A 24,439-nucleotide genomic window follows, 5' to 3' on the forward strand; every position below is an offset into this window, starting at 1 on the left:
AATGAACAGTTTGTGTGTGTGAGAGAGAGAGAGAGCAGGCGCTCCCTGGGCAGTGATCCACAGGGGCAGGGGAAGAATTGGGAGAGGAGTTTTTCTGAGACTTCTGGGGCCATTTGCTTCCCTAGCAGAAGCGATTGTTTTGTTTCCTATATATGCATTTGAAGTTTAGGTGGACCCGAAGTCAGGAATAAAGCACACAACTTTGAGTCAGCCATGGAAAGAAATTTATTTTCTCTAGCACAAAAATTAAAAACAATTCATATACTGGGAGCATTCAAGGGAAATTCAGGATCTTTCCCAGTCCCATACAGGAGTGAATGTTGGATACCATTTATCCAAGGCACTTAGAAATTCCTGCAGAATCCTGGGTGCGGAAGGGACCCTTTGGACTATCAGGTCAAACCGCACCCCATTTTTCCTGATGGACGGCTGCCCATTCTTTGCTCAAACACCTCCAGTGATGGAGCGCTTGCCACCTCGCCAGGAAAATGGTTCCATTACCTGCCTACTCTGAGCATTAACATTTTTTTCAATGCTTAACCAAAATGTTTGTTTCTGTAACTTAAGCCCATTATTTTGTATTGGAGGACAGAGAGGACCTTTGCGACCTTCCTCTGCATGACAACCCTTCAGGTACTTGGAAAACGCTATCCTAGCCCCGCTCAGTTTTCTGTTCTCAAGGCTTTCCACCTTTCCGCCCAGGACTTCATTTCTAAGTCCCCAGATCATCTTTGTTTCCTTCTCAGAATTCTGGATCTTAAATTCACAGTGTCCAAAGCTGGACAAAATATTTGAGGTGCTGTCTGAACAATGCAGAGAAAAGAATGAAATTATTACTTCTGGTGGTTAAGAAACTATAATTCTATTGATGCAACCTAAAAGTACATTGGCCTTTTTAACAGCCACATCACAAATCCATCTTGCAACCACAACAACTCCAAGATGCTTTCCACAAGTACTATCCCCCGTCTTATACCCATGCATTTAATTTCCTTTTCCTAAACTCTGCACTTGTCTCTGTTAAATTTCAATATTTCCTACCTGGTTTTCTAGCCTTTCAAGAGCACTGCGTTCCCTCCCATCTTCTAAGACATTCGCTATTCCACTCAAGCTCTGTGTCATCTACAAATCTGATGAGCATTCCTGCCACTTGCTTCTTCCTCCAAGTCATTAATAAAAATATGGAAGAGTATATGGCCCAGGAATGAACCTTGCACTCTTAGTATGTCGTGCCAACAGGCCTATGGTGACTGAACTTTGGTGAACTTTTCTTGGCATCTGTGATTTGCTGCCTGGCACTTAACTTTCAAGGTGGGCACGAAGTTTTGATTGCTGTTCAGGCATTTAAAAGAAGTTTCACGCCTGCTCATAATAGCAGTTACCTTCTGAAGTTAAGTAAGGGAAGTGCCAACTGGTGAACCTTCCACACCTAGAATAGAATAGCTCACATTCTTCCATCTCCGAGCTTCTGGAAGTTTGTTTCTCCCCTCCCCACAAAGGTGAGAAAAGGGCAGCCAAAAATTCCACCCAGCTGTAGCTCACACTGAGTGTTTAAATCCAGGTGCTACCAAAGACCCACCCATAAACAATTTATTCTATGTCATCACTTGGCATTACATCAAAATCCTTTGAGATTCATGCAGTTACATCATTTCCTGTGTTCCTTGGAACCATGTATATATAAGGCCAATAAGGTCCTGTTGATGCTTCTTCCTGTTACTCGTCAATTGACCAACAGTAGACCTGTCCACGCTCATTGCCAGCCAGGATTCTGGAATAATTCCTTGTGGGGAAATGATAGAAAGAACACCTTTAAGAGTAACAAACTTGGCAGTATCCAGATGTGTATCCGTTTCCTTAAATTAGCTATAAGCTGCTTAACTTTCTAAGCTATGCAAGTGGTGTACATCAGCTGAAACACAACAAAACAAGAAAATATAAATTCAATGTGCAATGGTTGATAAAAGCTCTGGGAAAGCTAGTATGACCAGCAATGTTTTGAATGTCTTCATTTGCAAGTACCCAGCATTGCTGGAACAAACCTTCTATCAAAGGGGGCAAAGTTCTATAAAATAGAGGCTGCAACGATCGCACCTCGTACTGAACAGTTGCAAGACAGACCTAAGGAAATATGGCACTAGCAAGAGGACTTCTGCAGACCTGTAACCAAGACCTGACAAAAGAATTTTTCTCAACCCAACCTGCCTTTCTTTGGCCTCTTGCTCGGAGCAGCAGGCTGTGCTGACCATCCATTCCAGTTGGTGGAGAACCTGCGAGCACCGTGAGCGACTCAGTCACTCTCCTTGGAAGCAAAGCTGGGCCTGGCACACTGCTTTCCTTCAGACTCCAAAAAAACTTGAGCCCATTGTAAGGTGGCATAACCGATGGACTTTCCATGTCATAAAGTTTCTCATAATCATATTAATTTGCAGTTTCTGCGATGATAACTGACTATCCCTGGGTAGTTTTAATTGGATTAATTAATATGTGCTTCTCCTTTTACAAAATGTGTGCCAATAACCTATCAGCCTTATTTGCTTTTTCAAATGTTCTTACCTAAGAAATCTCAAAAATAGCCTTTACATCATTTAATTCTGGTGGTTTCCATACTGTCTTTAAGCTTCTATAAATGTTAGCTGAACAGATCCACTTATGGCATTTTTCTAAATCTTTTGTCTGATTTTCTAAGGCTTTAACCTCTTTCGTTCTCACTCCCATTGGATTCTTTAGTTTGCATAAATATTTTGATGGTCCTAATAATGGACTAATAATGTGGATTAATAATTCCATTAAAATGTTCCCAATTAATATTTCTCCTTCTGGAAAAGAATCCAATACTTGAATCCATACTTGCTAAAAAAAGTTCTTTGTCATTTAATGTATTAATGTACACTATCATAAGTTTGAAATAATATAGAAAAATCATTTTAACAAAAATTTAATTTATTTTCCTGATCATTTTTGTGTTCTTAACCACAAAAGGAGAACTATTCACTTCTCTTCAGCTCCTGATGCAATTTCCCTACTCCAAATGCTCCACGAATCTTTCCTCTCCTTCTCTAACTCATGTTCCCTGTGATTAAGCTACATCTGCTTAAGGAGAGGAAAGTTATCAGTTCATTATTAAAAGTAAAACTTCCCTCTGTTTAATTGCTGAATCTAAACGTCTCAAGTTATTGAAAATACTTGTCTTCTGAGATCCTTTCGATAAGGGCACTGCACTTTCAGAGTGGAAGGCTACATCCTAGTATAACATGAATAGCTAGCAAATCACCCCTCCCCCTTTTTAACCCTCTTTGATTTCGGGATGCGCACTGAGTCCAGCTATTGTGATGGGCTACCATTTTCTGGTTAAGTTTCTATCTACGGTCCACTTTGGCTTTCCCCAAGTTCTCCCTCCAAAAAACAGTCAGGTTGTGTTGAAGGGGTGGGAGAACACCCTGATGGGGGGTGGGGGGCACACACTTCTGCCAGGGAGCAAGCCGGAGTGGGTTCTGCACCCTGAACAAGCCAACAACAGGCCATGGGTTCTCAGGACAGCTTGCGCATGGTTTATCTATTGCAAGCTTTTATATATAGCTGCCATTCAATAAAAGTCCCAGGATGGTTAAAAAAACCACCCAGATCTGGACAGCTTCTCCCCCTTCCACTGGGTACATAGCATTCTGGATAGACCAAGAAAGAAATGAAGAGCAGGAGAAGACTTTTGCTGGGCATTCATCCATAGGTCCACCATAAGTTGGAGGCAACTTGATGGCACGTTACAACAAAAATGTGTGTGGCGCAACCCCCTCCTCGCGGCTGTTGAAGGGGACAGAGAGGTCCCTTGCTTGGTGTTTGCAAGGGGGCTTTTGATGTGGTGCCAGACTAGCCCACCCGCCGATTGTGTTGCCCGCAAGTGAGCGATCCTCTCCTTTGCAAGCCGTTTCTCTGTGCTGATGGCCAAGTTCAGCTGATCCGAAACGGGGCAGCCAGACCGTTAGTAGGGCTGGCTCATGAGAACATACTGTGCGGTCCCCAGCTAGCCCCACTGGCTGCCCATTGAAGTCCAGGCCTGATTCAAAGGGCCAGTACAAAAGCCCGAAATGGGTTGAGGCCCAGTTATCAGAAGGATTAGTCTGCCAGAAAAATGCAAAACTAGCAGAACGGCTTGGAACGTCTTAAGTTTCAATAACAATGGGATGTGCTGAGAAACGACCTTTGCTTTCCTAGTGCAAAAGTAATACACACTTTGGGAAAAGGCGATATTGCCGCAGGAATCTGAAATGCGCACTCAGGGGAAGGCCTGCACACAGCAAAAGGGGAACAGTGCCACATGCATTTCCCTGCAGACCAATAATCAGCCCGTCTCCGTTATGCTGCGCCACGTGAAGGGGTCTGGCAACGCGAGGGGCCGAGGCAGGGCATGATGGCCCGTCGCAAAGAGCAGGAATGGCTCTGGATCTGATCAGCTCCAAAAATGGGAGGGTTTTCATCGTCTCATGCTAGTCAGCCCCTGTGACCCACTCAAACCCACTTTGGCTACTAAAACAGTAGGAAGAAGCTGGCATCTCACACAACGAAACCGCAGGGGGCTCTATGTTTCTTGCCACTGCGCCCTCTAGTGGCCACTTACAATGCTGCCATAGAAATGATTACCTGGATACCGCCAAAGCCGTGATTGCTGGCATGGTTTTGCTCCGTCTCTCTGAAGAAGCCATGCTGAGGTCCAGCTCTCGTGAGAGAACAAATGGTTTTCCCCCTTTCGTGCCTGTGGTGTGGTTAAAGAAAAGTTGGAAAATGTTGCCAACTTCGATTTTTGGTGTGAGAAGTTAGGTGGCGACAAATGCAATTATATATAATCTGCCACTTGTTAGTTGAAGAATATATTTAATCCTGGCCTGTGCCATGGCCAGGAAGCCCCGTCCCAATTGAATTTGCAGGCTAGGATAGTTCCCCATGCTGACGTGTGGCTGTATCAATTGCGGGCTAAATTGGATTTGTGTATTATTGCTTTCTAAATTGCATGCCTAGTTCAGCAAAATTGTTCATCAGTGTTTACTGTCTCAGTGCTTAATAACATGCCCCAGAATACCTTGCTGCCAGGATATAATGCAGCCCGTAATTGCCCAGTTAAAACAAATTACATGAAGTCCTGGTATTATCAACTTATCTAAATCTGCTCATAATACAACCAATAATTAAATGCCAAGAACACAGTGAAAAAAATGTAACTCAATCATTGTTGTTTCAGTCTTTGCAATGATCACATTTTCGATTAATAGTATTTTCTCATAATGTTGCAAAAGAGACAGGGGAATAGCTGGCTGCCGAAAAGCAAACAGAGAACTGTGCATTCCATCGGAAACTAGGATAAATTCTGGTTGGTACCAAAAGATGTTGAGCCGGTACGTATGCACGTGTGGAATGTCGCTTCCATTAATACATGCATGATGCTGGCATGTAGTTACATGTGTAATGTATACAAACGCGGTCTCTCAAAATGACACAGAAAAATGCTGTTTAGGCCTTGCGTAATGACTCTTACATGAAAGCAACTTGCAAAGCATTGTGAGTGGACAGAAGTGTCCATAATTTTAAAAAATATTCATGAATGCCAACATAGAGTGTCCACAGCTGCTGCATTTGTTAGACAAAGAAGAGTCACTCTGCTACCGTTTACCCACGTATATTAAGTGTTGGGGTTTTCACTGAGCACAACTACATTGGTCTTTGCTCAACACAATGGACAAGAGCAGAACTGAAGAAACCTTGGCTCAGGGAGCCCCCTACTGGCTGTGAGGAGTCTTGGCAGGTTTCCAGTTCTGTTTCATTCAGCCCCAAGCACAGATAATTTCCTGTCTCAGCCCTATTGAAATGTGATTTGCACCCACACTTTCTCTTTCTCTATTGCCTATTAATATTTTGAATGATTTGCAAAATTACAGTACCTCATTTTTGCCATTACCCAACAGTTAGAACTTGGAATGGAATGGGATTCTGCAGGTTGTGCTCATCTCCTGAGAAGGCCAACTGGATGGATGTGTTGTTGTTGTTGTTAATTAATATTATTATAATTAATAATAACAACAACATTTCCGTACTGGACATAGCCAAAGCCTTCTGGGTGGTTTTCAACAAAGTATAAAAAAATAAAATACAATAGATAAAAAGATTAACAAGAATTACGAATTATTTTAAAATAACGTAACATTTGAAAGATAATAAAAAGAGCATGAAAAGACCTGGCGAGAATAAACGAAAGGCACCTGGATAATGGTGTGTGGCCCCTGAATGACCAGGGGGTCTTTAAAGGTCTCTACATAGAGGGCTGTCATAACCTGAAGCCGAAAAGATGGCAAATTGGTGCCATGTGGGCCAAAACAGGGAGGCCATTCCAAAGATGGGGGGCCACCAACCAGCCCTACTGTCTTTATAGGTCACATCAAATACACTGCCCAAAGCATCCTGAATTGCGCTATAGGTTGCAGTAAATAAATTCTGATAATAAACAAACAAAAACAATAAATGATAAGAGGAGACACGGGGCCACCAATATAACATGCATTCTCCAGTGTCCACAAGTTTTGAAGAAAGGAGGCGCTGTCTGTTCCCACTGCAGTGTTTCTGACGGCAGCCCCACCCCAGGCGGCCAAAGCAAGTACAAGCAATGAGGGTCCCGCTCAGAAACACCAGCCAAATAATAAAGGGACCAGCCCCTGGCGACAAGGTGCTGTCCTTACCTGCGTCTGCCTGGCGTCCCAAATTCTCGTCCTGGCAAGCGGGCAAATTATTTTCAGACAACCAGACCTGAAACAGGAGGAAGCAGATTCAATGTAGGGCTGCTGCCAAATTAAATAAACATAATTGATCATGCAGGTTTTAATAGTTTAATCAAATCTTCAAATGATGAAAAACAATTGTTTGGGAAGAAACACAGTGGCTAGGAAATGGCCTTGTTCTCCTGATTAAAATATTGGCTAGTCAGAAACCTGAAAGCACTCGAGATGGGCAGGGATCTGAACGATGGCAAGAGAGAACAGCGACAAAAATAGTAATGGTCTGTTGTGAAAGCATGACAATTAAATACAATTTGGACTTGATTTTATGGAGAGCTTTTGTTTTAGTTTATATCGTTTGCTATAGTTTAAGACGGCCTCCCTCAATTCAGTGCCCTCCAGATATTTCTGCTGCAACTCTTATCATCTGTAACCACTGGGGATGATGGGATTTGTTGCTGAAACATCTGATGGGCACCTGAAGACTGGTTTAATGCATCAGATGTGTAATGGTAAGAATAGCTGTATTCTACCAATAATGTTTTTAAAAACCCAAATAAATAGGTGTGGCGAAAAATCCTATGCCAAGCCTGACCTTTGCCCCACCCAACATAACTAGGGCAGGGTACCAAAGGAGGCAGAATGAGACCCTCAGCGCTGGAACTGGCAAGGAAGAGCTCCTATCTTGGGAGAAAGCCCACCAGGCTGGCATTGCAGGGTCTTTGGGATGGATCCCCCACTCTGGGCTGGAGCAGCCCCCGCCTGAGTCCCCTGCCCCCTGGCTCCAGAGCGCGCAGCCTCCAATGGTCCCCCAGCGAGTGGTCAGGGGCCTGAAAGCTCAAAGGAGCAGAGCTGTCTGCTGGGCAGGGCTCCTCAGGGGGAAGGTGCGCCGGCGAGCAGATTGAATGGGCTGAATCGGCATCACCTGGATCTCGCCGAATGGCCCAAATGGGAAGACCTGCTTGGGCGCTCTCCTGGCAGGCGTCTGCTGGCAAAGGGTGGGAGGTCCCACCCATGGACCCCAGCTGAGGGGCCTGCCAATGGGCTATTTGGTAACTCTGTGCTCACTTCAGACAGACAGCTGCCCAGGAAAAGCAAATTCACGAGGGATCTTTGCTTGTGGAAGGGAATGCCGACTCTCCACTTTGCAGAAAGAGCCTCGGCATCGGCACTGTTCTGCCCTTAGCTCCCAGCTCCTCCACCTTGTCCTCATTTCCCCAAATCTCCAGCTGCTAAATCAATGAAGACTGTGAGGACGGCCTCACCCCCTGCTTTTGCATAGGCTTCTTTTCATTGCCAAGAGAAAGACTTTTTTTGAAACTCTCTTGCAAACCTCCACATCTGTTTTTTGACAGGAAAATATATATAGATTCATGGCTGTATATTTATTTCCCTGCCAAAAATTGAGCATGTGAGCAAGCACCTGTAAAGAAGGAAAGGAACACCCCCTTTCCTCCGGTTCTCCGCTCACATGTCAGTCACCCACATCTTCCACACACGGGAGGAAAAATAACTTGGAGGAAAGATTATGGGCTGCCTTTAGGAAGCACACAGCTTGCCTTGGCCCAGCACTGCCCCAGTGTTCTCTCGGGCAGCTGACTGACTCTGCATCGTGGTTTGTGTCCCCAGAAGCAGCAGTTCCCCCCAAAGCTCCCGAGAGGCGACCTGCACGTTGCCAGCGGTGTCTCCGGTGACCACGAGGCTCCGCACATCCCAGTCCTTCACTTGGCTGAAACAGCAGCACGAAAGGTGGACCCCGGCGCTGAGGGTGGCGCAGACCTCGGCCAGGGGCTGCCCATTGATGTTCCACAGGTAGAGGGTCCCGCCGGCGCACGAGGCAATGTCACCCTGAAACAGATGGCAGGGCATCACTGCGGAGTGTGTGACGGTGCCAGGCGACATCCTTGCCACACCCATACAACCCAGTGCACAGGCCACCCAGGAATCTGAATCGTGGCCGACCCTGGGTCCAAACAGGGGTGACATCTCAGGGGTTAAGCATCTGTTTGCGGGACGTTTCCAGGCAGCGTCCGCAGCTTCTTCAGCCTGAAAAGGGGCATGGAACACCCGGGAGAGCCACTGTCCCTCAGAAGGCTGAGCAGGAATGGGCCAGTGGCTGAGCGGTCCAGTGCACAGCAGCAGCCTGTCTCCCGTGCAACACGGCACCCTCCAGGGACACAATCCCGGCTCCTTGGCCCTACCGAACCTGCTCTGGGCTGTGGTATAAGAGCAGGTTGCTTTCCTGCAGCTGATTCTTTGGGGGCCATCTCTGCATTCACACCTGTAGGTTTGATCCTCCCCCATCTGAGCACTTATGTTCCCAGTGGGCTCCCACCAGTTCCCTTTAGTCCCCCTATATACTGCCATGATCCCAAGGGAATGCACGGTGTCTGCACTGGTGCATTTATCCCAATGGACACACGGCTACCAAGACAGACTATGCTAATGATGGCCCCGGAGCAGGGGTGGCAGTTGTGCTGTGTGAATGCACAAGAGGAAGAACCGCAGTCTGAGGCAGGCAGCCGCTTCGGCATCCTGATCTCTGTGCATCACACCAATGGGCGAGCAGCATGCCAGTGCCAAGACCCGAAGCTGGAGGATCAGACTCGCAAGCAGCAGCAAAATTCCTTCCACTTACAACTGCACAAAGCCTTAGCGGATACTGTCTGGATTTGGATGGGGAAGGCAGCCTCCGTCCTGGGGGAACTGAGGCAGCCTCTGCAGACAAACGTAGCTGCCGCAAGCCTGATGAAAGCGAAGCTCGTCATGGTTGCAACAGCATTATGAGTTCACATTGACCACTTTGATGTTTGCCAATGTTCTGGCCAGGCGTGGAAACAGCCGAGGTGGACAGGAGAGGCTGCGATGCCATTGGAATAGGAAAGCATCCCTGGATGAGGCCCGACCCAGGCCTGCTCTCTGCTAACAGGCTCCGTCTTGCAAAGGGTCTGCAGAAAGGGTTCCCCACCAACGCTGGGGGAAAGGGGGAGGCGCACCTTCAGGCCCAGTCACCTCTCATAAGAGGTTTGAGCATTTCTGCAGATCAGATCTGCTAAGACACAGCCCTTGCCGGCAATGATGTTGCCTCTCTGAGTTTCATGCCCCTCCTACAGGACGGGTGCTGTTTGGGAAGCCTGGGAGAACGCGGGCTGTTCAAACAGTGGATGCCTGCTGTAGTGTCTGCCACTTCCTGCCTGCAGCCTTGAAGATCAGGTTTTGAGAGTTTTCCAAACACTTGCTGATGGGAAGCAATGCTTCCACAGGAGCCAACGCACCTTGTGCTTTGCTTTGACCAAAATGGGTGCTCCGGCCCATCTGAGAAGTGCACGCTGCTACTACTGGGGGTGGCGGCAGCTTCTGGAACAGCAGCCCTGCACTGAGGTGCACAACCCCTGGGCACCAGTGGAGCAAAGCTCGGGCGTTGCCTGGAATGTGTACCTCTGGCCAGGGAGCATCGTCTTTGGAAGGGGCTTGTGAAGAACCCAGTGCTGCTGCTCAGCCCAGGAGCTCAAATACATTAAGGGATGCACTGTGCCCGTAGCTGCCAGCCATTCTATAGAGTGCTGAGGCATAAAAGTAATTGGCGCATCCTTGCTATAAGGTGCGTAGGCTCAAGCGTCTGTCCTATGGGAGGTAAACACCGCTAGACTCCATGCCGAGCGTTGCTCAGAGTGAACCAATGTGAGTGGAGATTTCACAGTGAGGATATGAGGCATCCGAAAGGCTGAGAAAAGCAGCAGAGTTGCCAGCCAGCCCTTCTTTTGCAGAGGTAAACAGCAGCTGCTCATCGAGAGAGGCATAGATCTGGATGGTCGTGACACGGAGATGCCCACACACGGTCAGCATGTTCTTCATGGACACCTTCAGGGCTGCTGCCAAACTGAAGGGATGACATTGCGGCCCACCACAAACTGAGGATACTGCTGGGGCTTGTCTTCAGTTGCAGGGTGGAAGGAAACATGCTTGAGGGTGATCGTCATTCGCCAATGACCTCTGTGTCGGAAGGGCCAGATGGCACTTGTTGTCATCATCTGGAATTTCCTGCAGAACCACAGAATTCCTACGATGGCAGAATTTTTGCACTAAAGCTGCTTGATAGATTGAAAACTGATAGATCACCAGGCCCAGATGGTGTCCACGCGAGGATTCTTAAAGAGCACAAACGTGGAAGCGCTGATCTTCTGAGAAAAATATCTTAGAAGCAGGCTCTGTATCTGAGACACTGAGAATTTCCACTGCAGCCCCATGCTTAAAAAGGGGTGGGGAGACCTGGGGAAGGATTCGCTCAATGCCCTTTTCAGGGAAATTGACAGAACGCATTCAAGGCAAAATTATTAAGCATGCAGAAGAAAAAGGCCAGATGATAAAGAATCGACAAGGCAAGTCCTTTCTCACAAACGTTCTAGAGTTCTCTGAGGGCATCAGTAAACACGTGGGCGGGCGTGGTCTGGCAGACACGGCTTACTTGGATTTCCAAGAGGCTTTTGAGGAAGTCGCTTACCAAAGAATCCTGAGCTAACTTGGCTGCCAGAGAAAAAGTGGAGAGATCACCTTATGGGTCAGTAACTAGTCAAAGAATACGGAGCAGAAAGTTGGAATAAATCCTTCCAGGGGAGAAATGTAAACAGTGGGACTCCAAAAGGCTCTGTATTTAGGGGTCAAGGCGTTTCAACTGGTCCATAAATGATCGGGAATTAGAAGTGAGTGCAGAGGTGGTCAAGTTTGCCAATTCACCAGATTGTTTAGGATGGTCAAAACAAAAGAGGATTGTGAAAAGCTCCAAAAGGACCTTCCAAACTCGAAGAACGGGTGCCAAATGGCAAATGTAGAGCGGTGTAACGAAGCGTAAAGCGATGCACATTGGGGGGAAAAATCCAGGCTTCTCATATTCTCTCGTGAGCTGTGGCTTAGCAGTGACCCATCCAGGGCTTACGGAGGTGAAGCAAGTGTTAACCCAGGGTGCCACTTCGTGGAAAAGGCGAATTCTGTGCTGGGCAAATTTGGGAAGGGACAAGAAGAAAACTGCCCAGGTGTTCTGCTGTGCGGACATTCTTGGAATACTGCGTGCGGGTCTGGTTACTGCACCTAAAAGGACCTTGTATTGCTGGAAACAGTGCAGGAAAGGAGAAAAAAATGGTCAGGGGCTGGAGCAGCTGCCCTGCGAGGAAAGATGATGACATCTGGGACTGTTTAGCCAGCGAGTGGAGGCATGGCAGAGGCATGCGGAGAACGTGGGTGAGTGCAGGGCCTGGGGAAGGCCACCCTCGCTGAGCAAATCAGCTGGGCAGCAGGACAGATCTGCATGATCCTGGCCAGGCTGCGAATGAGTATTAAAAATTTGGGATGATATGGATGGGAAATTTATTGGCTGCCTTCAGTGAAATTTAAACTCTAACAATAATTTTTAAATTAGCAAGCGCATAAACACGCACACATCTGGGACGCAATAGCATCTATGATATGCAAATTAGCATCCCCTTTTGTCCTCATTTTTGGTGCCTATCATCCATTTGGGGGATCCTAATGGGCCCCCTAACCTATTTCCTGCCTGGTAGTTCCCGGTTTCAGATCAGCGTCCTCCTCTCGTGGTCGCCCACACAGACGCACATGGCAGCTGGGCCTGGGACTCGGGTTCTAATACCTGCTCAACCATGAAGCTCGCTGGATGACTTTGGGCCAGTTGCAGATTCTCAGCCTCACCTACCTCACAGGGTTGTTGTTGTGAAAATCAAATGGCGAAGATGAGGACTATGGCAGCTGCCTTGGGGTTCTTGCAAAGAGAAAAACGGTGGGATGCCTATGTATGTTTGCCTGCCTGCATAATATTTTCCCCATCGGAACACATTCAAGCCACCCGGAGAGGAAATGCTACAGGGGACAGGGAAAGTGCAGCTCAGACAATGCCAAAGTCCTTAGCCCCCGATGGCTCTCCGTCCTGACTGTTCCCCGGAAAGCGAGCATTCCAGTCGCAGGTTCGTTTGCCAAAATGCCCCCTTGTGCAGACCCACGTTTTCCAGGAGGGAAAGCGCGTTTTCAGCGGGGAAGGGAATGCATGCCCTTGCTTTCACTGGGGAAAACGTGCACTTTTAAAAGGCATGCCTTCGTAACAGGCAAAGCAAAAGATGCCTGCATTTAAACAAGCAGATGTGGTGAAGCCAATTTGGAGGCCCCGGATGAGCTCGAATCTTGCTCAGCAAGAAAAGACCACATGCCCCTTTCCCCTTCTAAGGGTCAGTTGCCTTTGCTGGGGGAAGGCGGCCTCGGCTTTCTTCCTCTGGAACCAGACAATGAAATGCACGCCAAAGGCTGCACACCGTCAGGACTCCGAAGCCGAGCAGCCTGCAGCCTCCGCCTTCCGCTCGACTCCTTTGCCTCAGAGACTGCTTTTAGTGCCCTCTCTCAGCATTATGGGTACTATTAGAAACGCTGCAAAAAGAGAAAATCAATCTGTCGCGCCCCAGGACGGTTTCGCCCGGGGAAGGGCACCCATTAAGTCATCATGAAATGTTCATGGACGTGTCAGGAGAACGATGATAAATGAACACCTTACCGTTGAATCATTGATGGCGACCGCCGAGAGACAGGCCTTGTGGGCAGGAAGCCGGGTGATGCGTGTGAGCCGGTTCAGGTCCCAGACGAGGCAGGACCTGTCGGCGGATCCGCTCACGAGGATGCTGTAGGAGGCCGAGGCGGCCAAGCAGGTCACGGGCCGCGTGTGGCCGAACAGCAGCTGGGAACAGAGCAGGTGGAGACCGCGGTGGAAGGAAGCGCTCGGTTAGCGGCAAGCCACAGGGCCACCTTCACTTCACAGGGACACATGGTGGGGAGCAGAGGACGGGGCGCGGGGAGAGGCCCATCCCTGCCGAAGAGCCCAGGCTGCAGAGCCCCAAGACACGGCCCGGCGGACCTGCCCTCGCAGCCACTCGCTAGGAGGGCGGGCTGCACCGTCGCAAAAGGAGAGCCCCTGCACGGCCATTCATTGGCTTGGAGGACTTGACCTAACTCCTCGCAGAGGAATCGCCCCCATCCCGTCAAAGCAGTAAAGCATGTGCGCCAGTCTGGTCCGGCTGAGTGTGGAGAGTGGCACTGACTTTTTCTAAAGATTTGGAGCAATGCACTCAAGCATTCTCTAGATATCTCGCACCATTGCTGGCCCTGAAACACTGCAGTGCACTGCACGGATTTGATGGGAAGGGGAGAGTCCACGGCGGAAGTGGGCTGCAAACAAGACTGCCAGCGCCATTATGTCAAGACACTGGGAATAATGTGCAGTTTTGGTCATGGCCCACAGAAATGAAAAGGGGCAAGGAAACCAAACTGACCAAGGGGCTGCAGCAGGTCCCCTGCCAGGGAAGTTTGCTTTGCTTGGGCCTGCATAGTTGTGTGAATGTGGGGGGGGGGGGGCATGGCGGAGGCGTATGAAATTAGGCATGAGGGGGGACTAGTAAAGAGGTGTTTCTCTTCTTTCACAGTTCTAAAATCTGTGGTCACCCAAAGAAGTTGAATAGTGGGTGATGCAGAACAGAGAAAGGGAAGGTGTTCTTCACAAAGTGCATGGTTTAAACTATGGGATGCGCTTCCATAGGATGTGAGCAAAGCAACCTTCTTAGCTGACATCAAAGAGGGACCAGACAAAATCCTGAACGCTGGGGATACATGCCTTTTGCTTGCCAGGTGCCTGTACCGACGCTGGTACCTGCAACAAGGTGCCCCCAGACACCAGTCCCGGGGGAGGGCACTCTGCCATAATGCTTCCTCCCATTGCATGATGCACTTTGCACCAAGGAAGGGATGTGAGGCCTTGCTTTTGGGCTTGGCATGCACCTTTTCTTAATGTCCCCCAAGACACCACTGGGCAGGGATCGCCTGCTGTCAGCTGCTGGCCCGCCCGCCTGCCCAAAGACTTCCGAAGGCGAGTGTGAAGGCTCTACCTGCTTCAGGCTCAAGCAAGCCGGCCTGTCCTTGTCCACGGACAGTTCCCAGGCACATATGACAGAACTGCTCCCGGAGGTGATGAGCAGTGTTGGCATGGGACAAACGGCACAGAGGCAGCCCGCCCAGTCGACCGTGGCTTCAGAAACGGTCGTCTTCTGCTCACCGAAGCATCCGTGGAAGCATAAAAAACGGAGGAGAAACAGAAATGGGTGAATAGCCTGGGACTTGCGGAAACCTGTGCAGTTCTGAAACCAGACCACAATATTTTCAGTAGTACATAGAGTAAATCATAGAAAGATTTTCTTTTGCAAAGATTCCAAATATTAATTTTTTACAGCCCCCCCGAAAAACATTAGAAAATAAATGTAAATTCTAAAACAGATAATTTCTCCTTTTGCAAATGCCTCTGAGAAACACTGTTTCTTTTTTCTTAACAACCCTTTAACTTTTGCTGTTATGATTCCCTACCATCACCCTTTCCTGGCATATCAGCCTTTTCCCTCTACATCTGAATCTGAGCCAAGAAAAAATAATCACAGGGCAGGATCACTTACGCTACCCATAAAATAACCCTGTGAAATAGGTCAGTACCATCACCCCCCATGTTGCTGGGAAAGAGCGAGGGGGTGAATACGTTTGCCTAAATCAACACAGGACAGAGGCAAACTTTGAATTGGGGAATTCCTGGATTGTACCTCATGTTCTTATTTATTTTTTAAAAAGAGACCCACAGCAAAAGATTGCACTGGAGTGCTGCGTTTTGGAGAGTCAATCCTACAATATCCTTTTCGTAGGATATTCCATTCCATCCCATCCCATCCCTCACTCTGCCCCTGGTTTTCTCTCCCCTGCAACAGAGATTTAGAGCCGCACAGTGACTGAATGAACTTTCTGGACGTTGTGCTTTCGGGGCTTCATCTCTGAAGCACTTTGGGAGGAGGCACTTCTGTGAGCCTTCGCAGTCCTCGGCGCTTGCGGCATCTCCCTCCCTCTTCTGGGCAGAGGGCGCCATTTTGGCTGCGTAAGGGTGGGACAAACAGGAAGGGAGGATCCCTCCTCTGTCCATGGGCTGCACCAACCACAGCTGGGCCTCAGCCATGCATGTGACGAACCGCACCTGCTTTTCCCCGGTGCTATGCAAAAACACTGCACGCTCCTCTGCATTCGCCAGTCATTACCTTGTCTGGTCCAGAGCTAGCCAGGCAGCAGGTGAAATCGTTAAATCCCCAGCAAAACACTCTGGTCCAGCATGGAGGAAGCAAAATTTTGTTCTCTCCCACAGCCAAAACCCCCTTTTCAGTGCACACGATGTGCCCAACGGGTCCTCCCAGTGCCTCTGCAAAGGAGAAAGTAAGGTAGCGGTCTTGATGTTTCTGCTTCTGGAACAATGCTTTAAAACATGGGTCCTCAAACTATGGCCCAGGGGCCGGATCTGGCCCACCATGACCATTTATCCAGCCCGCCATGCTCATTTGGACCCGCTGCAGCCCCCCCTCCCCACCACACACAGGGAGGCAGCAGTTTGCTCGCTCGGAGAAAGCCATCTCCAAGCGAGCAAGCCGCTGCCTCGTGTGCCTGCCTCGCGGTGCATGCCCACCCCTGCCCACGCCTTGCCTCCCCTCGCCGCGTGTACCACCCCCAGCTCAGCACGTGCCTGCTCGCGCCGCCCCCGCCCCCACCCCCACACCGGCCCGCGCGCACCGCCGGCACCACCTTTCCAGCCCGCGCCCAGCATCTGCAGCTCTCAACTGGCCCCCGGTGGAAAAGTTTGAGGACCCCTGCTTTAAAAGAAGGGAGAATTAAGCCCACAGGATTTCATCCAGTAAACACCCCCCATAGCAAAAGAAAAAAGAAAAAGTAGCACGACAACCCAACATGAATCTGGATCATTTCCCTCAGTGTGGCTTGTTTGAAGGCAACAAGCCACCATGAGAACCCATGGGTCATGGTAAGGGTTCTTGTACCCATGATGGGTTGTCATGTGGAGAAGAACTTTGCAAGTTGGGGAGGAGGAGAAATAGGGAAGAGGAGAATTTTGCAGGCTGCTTTAGGTTCCTTGCAAGAGGAGGAGAGGTGGGATATAAGCACAGTGCGATGGTGATGGTGGTGCCAGTCGGTTGGAGAGCCTAACCAGAGTAAACTAAGCTCTAGGCACATCTAGGAGGAGTTCCTGCAGGGTGTTACACAGAGTACCCTGGAGACAGCTTGAAAACTACCAGGAGAATGTAAAATTGCCACAATGCTGGACATGAGGGCCATACTATCTCAATGCTAAAAGAGCTGCACCAAATGCAGACCCATTCCCAAGCACAATTCACAGTTCTGACGGTCCTACGTGGCGCGGGATGGAGGCATTTGAAGGAGCATCAAATTCCGCTTGGGGCAAAGCAGTTGCAGCTCCCTCCCTGCCGTGCCCTTCTGCTCAGCAAGGTTTCCCATGTCTCCTCTGTGTCTCGGAAGCCCTTTAAGTTTCTGGAATGCACTCTGGGGTTTAGGAACAGCTGGAAGATTTCATTCAAGCCTCCCCCACCTGATGCTCTTTTTGTCTTAAGGTTCCCGGCCTATACCTTTAAGAGTAACAGGTGAGCACTTCAGGTGATGCAAGCTGCTGAGGGGTGGAGGAAAATTGCCAGTGGGATACGGAAAGGGGAGATTGTCCTTCCTCATCAAGTGCTTCCCCGGAGCATTCCTGGCTGGGTGTGGCTTGGTAAAGATCTGCAAGAGAGTATGAAGCATGACAGCAGAAGCTCATGAAACCCTCAAAGACAAGGGACGCTCACTGCTGAACATCATGCACAGCTCTCCTTTTGATCTTAAGCACATGCGCACTCTGGCAGGCCATGTGGTGCCTGAAATTGTATATATACACATCCAGGAATATCAGCTGTGTGCATTTAAAACAGTTGTATTATTTTAGTTGTAATTAAAAACAGTTTTCTTCTTTTAAAATATCTGGAGGTACCTCTAAAAGGTCCCTATTAAAACAATATCCAAAACCCATATTTAGACATCCCAGCTAATCGGAAGAATTATATAGCAGCAAAAACAAACACACTCCATTCTTTCCCCCCGAAAAGTGGCATAAACAAATGGATAGGCTTTGTGTCATCACTGAAAAGCCAGTGACAACAGCCCTAAACCCCTTCTGGTTGCCCCGGTGCTGCTCTCCCATAGCAGCTAGGATGACATTGATGCTAGTCATGAAACTCTCAGCTAAATAAACAAAAACTACAACCAGTTCAAATTGCTCTTTCAACTCGGAAACGAGTCACTCTGTGTGCATGTAGGAATGCAGGTTTGCCCGGTGGCTCCCGCTTTCCGCAAAGGCCCCAAGCCAAGCAGCTGGGGGCAAAAAAAGGCAGCAGGAGTGGCTGAGCAGAGCAGGGTGGGAAGTGACACCTTCGCTGTGCGGGGACAGCCCGCCAACCCTGCCCGGCTCGGCCACACCTGTTCCCCGGAAGCGTCTGCTCTGCGGCCTGACAGGTGCTCTTACCTGGAAGGATTCCTCCCAGCACTCATCCCGGGCACCTGCACAGAAGTGCACAAAGGAGCCGGGACATGGCTGGCGAAGGGACAGGATGAGGCCCCTCATGGCCCCTCCTTCAACATCCTTCAACCAGTGTCCGCGTGCTGCATTTTTCTGGGCTATCCACTAAATCACCCTCCGGGATTACAGTGGCTACGAATGCAGCACTTGGCAACTCAGCGTTCTTTCCTGCTCAGCTGGATGCGCCCCGCATCTGCACTGTACCTGCTTGGGGATCTGCCCAAAGTTGCTAATGAATCCCAGGATGGTGCTTTTGATGAGCGGGTCGTTCACTTTGTCCAGGTGCGCTTGGTTGCAGTAGAAGTAAGGGTGGAAGACATTCACGGCCTTCACTGCGGCTGGACCGTGTTGCTTGAAGCCAAAGATCAGATCTATCCAGTGATGGAGATGCGTGCTGACATGGTCGCTCTCCAGGGCCTGAAACCAAACAGTCCAAATTCACCCAGACTGACTGGCTTAGTGCGACCTCCAGCCCAAAGAGGCTCCCATTCCTAGACGTTCGTATTATTGAGTTCCCACACGAGCAATGAGGACACAACCCCTATCGCCCTGCAGCAGCTTGCGAGCCTCCAAACCGGGAGTGTCTGGGAAACAACTGTCACAACCGTTGTCCGGGCAACAACTCCATCAGCTCGCTGACATTTGGTCATCCTGCTCCAATCCATGAGTGCCCTGGGACTGGCGCTTTAAAAATTATGATGATTATAATTGCTGCTACTGAATGGCTTTGGAATGCTATTTTGTAATTATTTTTATTGTATGTTCATTCATGTTTTATCTCACCTTTGTATATTTCTATGAGCATCTTTCTATGAAAAATGGTAAGAGCTAAATAAAATTATAACTATAACAGCGAATGCTGTTTTTGAGAAATGCAGAACTTTAAGGCTGCTTCCGCAGAGACAGACATAGAGCAACGTTTCCAGAAGCAGGAAAGGTTGCGGGAAAAGACAGGCGAAAAGGAGTGTGGGCAACACGGCTCTGCCCATTTTTCCTTCCATCCATGGAAAATGGCGTTAGTGGTAAGGATACGAAAGAAAATCATTGCAGTTGAGTTTAACCAGGAATTTGAACCTCTGGACACCAGCACACTTCAGAAGTCATACGGTTTAGGCCAAAGGTGTTTGGTGGCCACAAAAGTATCCTCCAGGTTGCCTGGGAAGGACAGTGCTTCCCAGGTATCAACACCTCAGAAATGTAGAGATGGAAGGATCAGAAAGATCAGAGAGGCCTAGAAAACAGGGCTGCAGCTCTTGCTAGGAAGGAATCTGGAGAAAAGAGAGATGCAGTTTATTTAAGTTATTTGGATATGATGATCCCCAGTTATTGTATTACTTTACTGCTCATAAGTTTTGTTTGTGTGCACGTGTGTTGCACATGTATATCAGTTCAGAAATAAAACCTTTTTCCTATTAACATTTTTTCAATAGATGTTTAAATGTTGTTCTTCGAAATATACTATTAGGCACAGCCACATCCTGCACTCAATTGACATTCCCCACTCTCCCTAAGAGCGGATGTTTTGGTTTATTTATTTATTTATTTGTGTAAAACTTTTATATACCATCTGCTACCAAAGTCTTGGGACAGTCTCACAATAAAACAGAGTGAAGCATAGCATCTGAGGAAGCTATCTCTACAATAAAACCCCACAATGAAAATGTTGAGATCCAAGGAGCGTTAAGGCCGGTCTGGGGGAGGCAAACAGAAAGGGAAAGGTTTCCACTGCTGGAAGTGGAAGAAGCGAATGGAAGAGGAGGCCAAAAAGGCGTTTCCTTCTGCACGTTTGCATGGATCCGTGGCAGCCTTCATTAGGGTTAGGGTGTCCTCACTCAGAATTTGGCTGCATTTCCCTTTAGCAGCAGCAGTAACGAGACAACTCGGATTAGCGACAGAGCATCATGGCATTATCGTGTGCCAAGTGCAATCGCGGATCGGCTGGGATCCCCTGAGGTGCCTGGCAGGTACAAAAAGGCAGCTGTAAAGGTTTTTTCCTCCTGGATCTTTCCCATCGCTACGTTCAGGCCAAAATGCAAGCCTCAGGGACACTGGGCCTCCAGCTTTGTGACGGCTGGGCCCATCCACGATGGTTCTGCTTTTGAGCTGTCTCCTGCCTCCGTGAAGCCCCCACATGCAGGCCTTCGCATTCTGACCTGTCTGTGCACGCTAATGAATTTATGAGGGTTTCCTTCTGCCCAGGGCGGCAGCTGCACGTCATCCAGCGAACTCCCATCCTGCAGGCTTCCTGCAAGTGACAAAAACAGCCGGTCATCACATCCGGGATGTTAGGTGTGGTACAGTAAGGCTGGTGCAAAGGAGACGTCCTCCCACCCCCAGCTCCTGCAGCTGTGCAACGCCAGCCAAGTGGCATGAAGATTGCGGGGTGGGGTCGTATATCTGGATCAACGTTCCCCCAGGGCTGGCAATGGAGAGGATGTCCTCAAAGCACAACGCGGAGCCAGCAGGACAAACCAAGCTGCTGTGGAGACGGGTAGAGCTGAGCCAGAAGCCCAGGCTTAAGCCAGGGAGGAGCAGGGAAAAGGACAAGCGCGGAAGGGCTCGGCATCATCCCCGTGAGGCAAAATGTTGGGGCAGGCTCCATGTGGGAGCAGCCTGAGCACGGCCAAGCATTGCAGTCCCTTTGGCCTTTCCCCAGGACTGGTTCCATGAGCTCAAGCAGAGTCTTGCCAGGGATGAACAATGGAAGCTGCCTCTTCTTGAAAGCACCGACGGCCAAACCCCTCCAGGCTTAGTGAGGAATTCTGTTCGGGTAGCTGAGCAATTCTCCTAAAAACACGGCAGTTTTTTTAGAAGCCTTTTTCAGCCCAGTCACACTGGCACCCCGACAGTTTGCTCCTCCAAGCTCCCTGCATTTGAGGGATGAGGCTGATGTGAGCCCAGCTGCGTGCGGGGAAAAAACTGGCCAGTGAGAGTCCAAATTTGCATTCCGGTGTGTGCCCAGAAACAGCCACTGGGCCACTGGGTGACAACCAGGCGCAGTGAGAGCACACAATCTCTGATCAGGTCGGAAAGAAACCCCTTGGGGACATGGCGGCACAGGAGCAGCACCGTGGGTTGCCATCAGGCATGGTGGGAAGATGAGGGCGTGGGACTCATTTCCCCTTCACAGAACACGCCCCCTTCCTCAACACCACTTTGCCTCTGAAATGATTTGCAGGTGAAAATTCAGCACAGCACTCATGCTTACCAAACTCAAACTGGTTGCAATTTGTTAAGAATTCGGGGAAATAAAAGAATTCGGGGATGAGTTCCCGTACATCCGTCATGTTATCTCTTGAGGCTGACTCCCAGGTGCTTTTCACACTGTGGAACATCCTGTCTGCCAGATCAAAACTTCCTCCCTGTGGGAAGAAAGAGACAAGAGAAAAAGAAGAAAACAAACACAAAATTGGGTCTCATTGCTCGTGTGTCTCTCCAAGTCCTGCTAATCAAGAAGTAAGAAGCAGCTGACAGCATTTGACCAGGTGATTCTTAAATCAGATGAAAAAATGATTAAAAGATGGTATAACTTTCTCCTGAATAGGAGAATGGAAGATGAACAGGTTAAGGAAACTATGATAATGTGGGCACAAAACTTTGGATATAATATTGAGCTAGAGAAATGGCAAAAACTGCGGGAGAGAAATATTAAAGTAATATTAGCCACCTCATACAAAGAAAACCTGTATAAAATGTTTTATAGATGGTATCTGTCACCAGAAAGGTTAGCTAAGATGTTTCCAAATATGTCAAATGGATGTTGGAAATGTAAACATAAATTGGGTACTTTCTATCATATGTGGTGGACTTGTGATAAGGCAAAAAAGTATTGGATTAAAATACACAAATAGCTTGAGGAAATGTTACAAAAACCTCTAACATTTAAACTGAAGTTTTCTTATTAGGCATTGTACCTGATGATGTTGGTAAACAAGCAAAGTATTTGACTCTATGTGTAACCACTGCAGAGAGGATTGCATTTGCCCAACACTGGAAGACTGAAGAGCCACCTACCAATGAACTAATTCTAAAAAAGATCCTGGACTGTGCGGAAATGGACAGATTGACTTTGTCTCTGAAGGAGAAAGAAGATACAGACTTCTATCAAACCTGGGACTCTTTTTATCATTGGCTAGAGAAACGGGACTATGCATAGATTTAAATATGTTTATAGTTAACATAAAAAGAAAAAATGTGGGGGGCTGACCCAGTATGTCCGATGTTTTTGATGATTGATGATTTTTTTAGTTTCCTTTTTGTTAGGTTTATTAAGAATAAAACTTATTCAAAAAAAAAAGAAGAAGAAGAAGAAGAAGAAGTAAGAAGAAGCAATTGCAAGACGGCTTGTCACAGAGAAAGATGTGGGTAGTGGGGACACTGCTACGTGTGGTTGGGTTTTTTCTCCCTCTGCATTTGTGTGTTTCTAAGACACATAAACCTCAGCTAAGGCACAACTGAACCAAACTGGGTAAACAGAGAGGCTCTTGCCCACTGGTTATTTTTTACTAGCACATGCACCCTGAAGCTGATCTCTCCACGAAGGAAAATGTATGGGGAAGAAATTAGCCGGTGCCTATTCCCCCAGCAGGTTGAGAAGGCACAGTTAAATCAGCCACTGAGGTTTCGAATGCAACCCACTTGCCTCATCTTCTTGGATCACGTCTCCCCGTGGTTCTTGAAAGTGTCGCTTCAGGCAACGTGAGATCTATCACATACGGCCTAATACTTTAAAAGTATATTGTGATACCCTCACAAAATATGGGGACAGATTGAATATATCTCTCAGGGGAAGGTAACTGAGATAATACAAGTGCTTGTGGATGGGGCATCATTCCTTTAGCCACTTGAATGTTGTGTTAAGTCTAGATTGGGCCAAAGGCTGCCTTATTTCCTCTCTGAACCAGCTCCATCTGAGGGCTGATGAAGGAAATCTTTTCCTAACAAGCCTTGTGGACTACACAGCAGCACAGGAGCTGTTGCGCTGAAACGCAGAGCTGTTGGCAGAATCTGTGCATTAGAGAAGGGCCACCAGTCGGCTGCAGACAGAGTCAGCCTCTCAGAACACCTTACCCAATCCTCAAAAGCCAACACATACACCCACCCTATGTTGAATCTCAGCCACAAAGTGGTCCTTGATCTTCCCCTCTCCGGTGCAAAAGGAATGCACTTGGAAGAGCCCCCCTGGTCTGCTGGTTCATCCAATTGTATAATCTGTTGCACCTGACCCAGGCCAAACACCACTCCCTGGCGGGAGGAGACGGAGGTCCGACAGGAATCGAATGGCTCTCCCCCCTCTCATCACCTTTGCCTTCTGCCCAACCACCACCAGGATGTGGTCTGAAAATTTCCCCAGCATGGTTAAAAGATATGAAAGACTGGATCTAGAACTCCAGAATATGTATAAATTCGAATGAATTAATTGTTTTAATACATTAATAATCACCATGGACAGCTGTCTCCATTCATTCATTCATTCATTCATTCATTCATTCATTTCTTTAAAAACTTGGTATCCCTCCCTTTACAGTGTCAGGGCCTCAGCGCAGTCCCTGTGGAACTGTGAGGACCTCCGCCTCCAGGTGAGGCACTGCCCACCCCCTGAGACCCAGATGGGGTTGGCAAGGTGGGCCAGAGGTGAGTCTGGTCCCCGAGGAGTCCGCCCATGTCCTCGGGGTGCCAGTGTCTCAAAGGCGACCATGGAAGCTTGGCCAGGAAGTCCCAGAGCATCCCCTGCCTCTGCTCCTGATGAAATGGAGTCACAGAATAGCCAGAAGGGGGCATGGATGACGCTGTCGCTTCCCAGTTTGCAGAAGTCCTGCCAGATACTCAGCAGGCACAGCAGTGCTGCTGGGGAAGCCGTGCTCCTTCCCCTCGGCTGAGAACGAGCCGCTGCTGGGCAGGGAACGCCAGCTGCCCCCTTCCCAGGGCCATGGCCCTTCTTCCGGGTCATATAGGTGCAGCCACCGCAGAAGGTGTAGGTGCAACGCCCGAGCCCCTGACCCCCGATTCTGTCCAGCCCCCATTACAGCCCTCCGAAAACAGCTGTGGGGAGCATTTCGCTGCAGCCTCGGCGCACATGTGCAGATCTGACACTTCACCGCAGTAAGCTAAAGATGCCGCAAAACTGTCAACATGAACAGCAGTCAGTCCCGGAGCTCATTGAGAAACTAATAATTAATAGACAAGAACCCTCAAAGTC

At 48.7% G+C, this 24,439-nt stretch overlaps 1 protein-coding gene across 1 annotated transcript in view; it reads right to left on the reverse strand.

Annotated features, from left to right (window-relative positions):
* Window positions 1-201: 201 nt before the first annotated feature.
* Window positions 202-24,439, reverse strand: part of WDFY4 (WDFY family member 4) — a 127,819-nt gene continuing 103,581 nt past the window's right edge. The window contains exons 52-62 of the mRNA XM_044420053.1: window positions 21,449-21,602; window positions 20,394-20,485; window positions 18,445-18,657; window positions 17,261-17,408; window positions 15,872-16,029; window positions 14,690-14,848; window positions 13,309-13,488; window positions 8,424-8,606; window positions 6,723-6,789; window positions 4,639-4,750; window positions 202-1,783 (exon numbers count right to left, since the gene is read on the reverse strand). Of these exons, the coding sequence (XP_044275988.1) occupies window positions 1,717-1,783; window positions 4,639-4,750; window positions 6,723-6,789; window positions 8,424-8,606; window positions 13,309-13,488; window positions 14,690-14,848; window positions 15,872-16,029; window positions 17,261-17,408; window positions 18,445-18,657; window positions 20,394-20,485; window positions 21,449-21,602 (1,533 nt within the window). The 3' untranslated portion in view covers window positions 202-1,716. The remainder of the gene's footprint in view (window positions 1,784-4,638; window positions 4,751-6,722; window positions 6,790-8,423; window positions 8,607-13,308; window positions 13,489-14,689; window positions 14,849-15,871; window positions 16,030-17,260; window positions 17,409-18,444; window positions 18,658-20,393; window positions 20,486-21,448; window positions 21,603-24,439) is intronic.

This window comes from Varanus komodoensis, unplaced genomic scaffold (assembly GCF_004798865.1).
Source record: "Varanus komodoensis strain SLA01 unplaced genomic scaffold, ASM479886v1 scaffold11, whole genome shotgun sequence".
Lineage (NCBI taxonomy): Eukaryota > Metazoa > Chordata > Lepidosauria > Squamata > Varanidae > Varanus > Varanus komodoensis.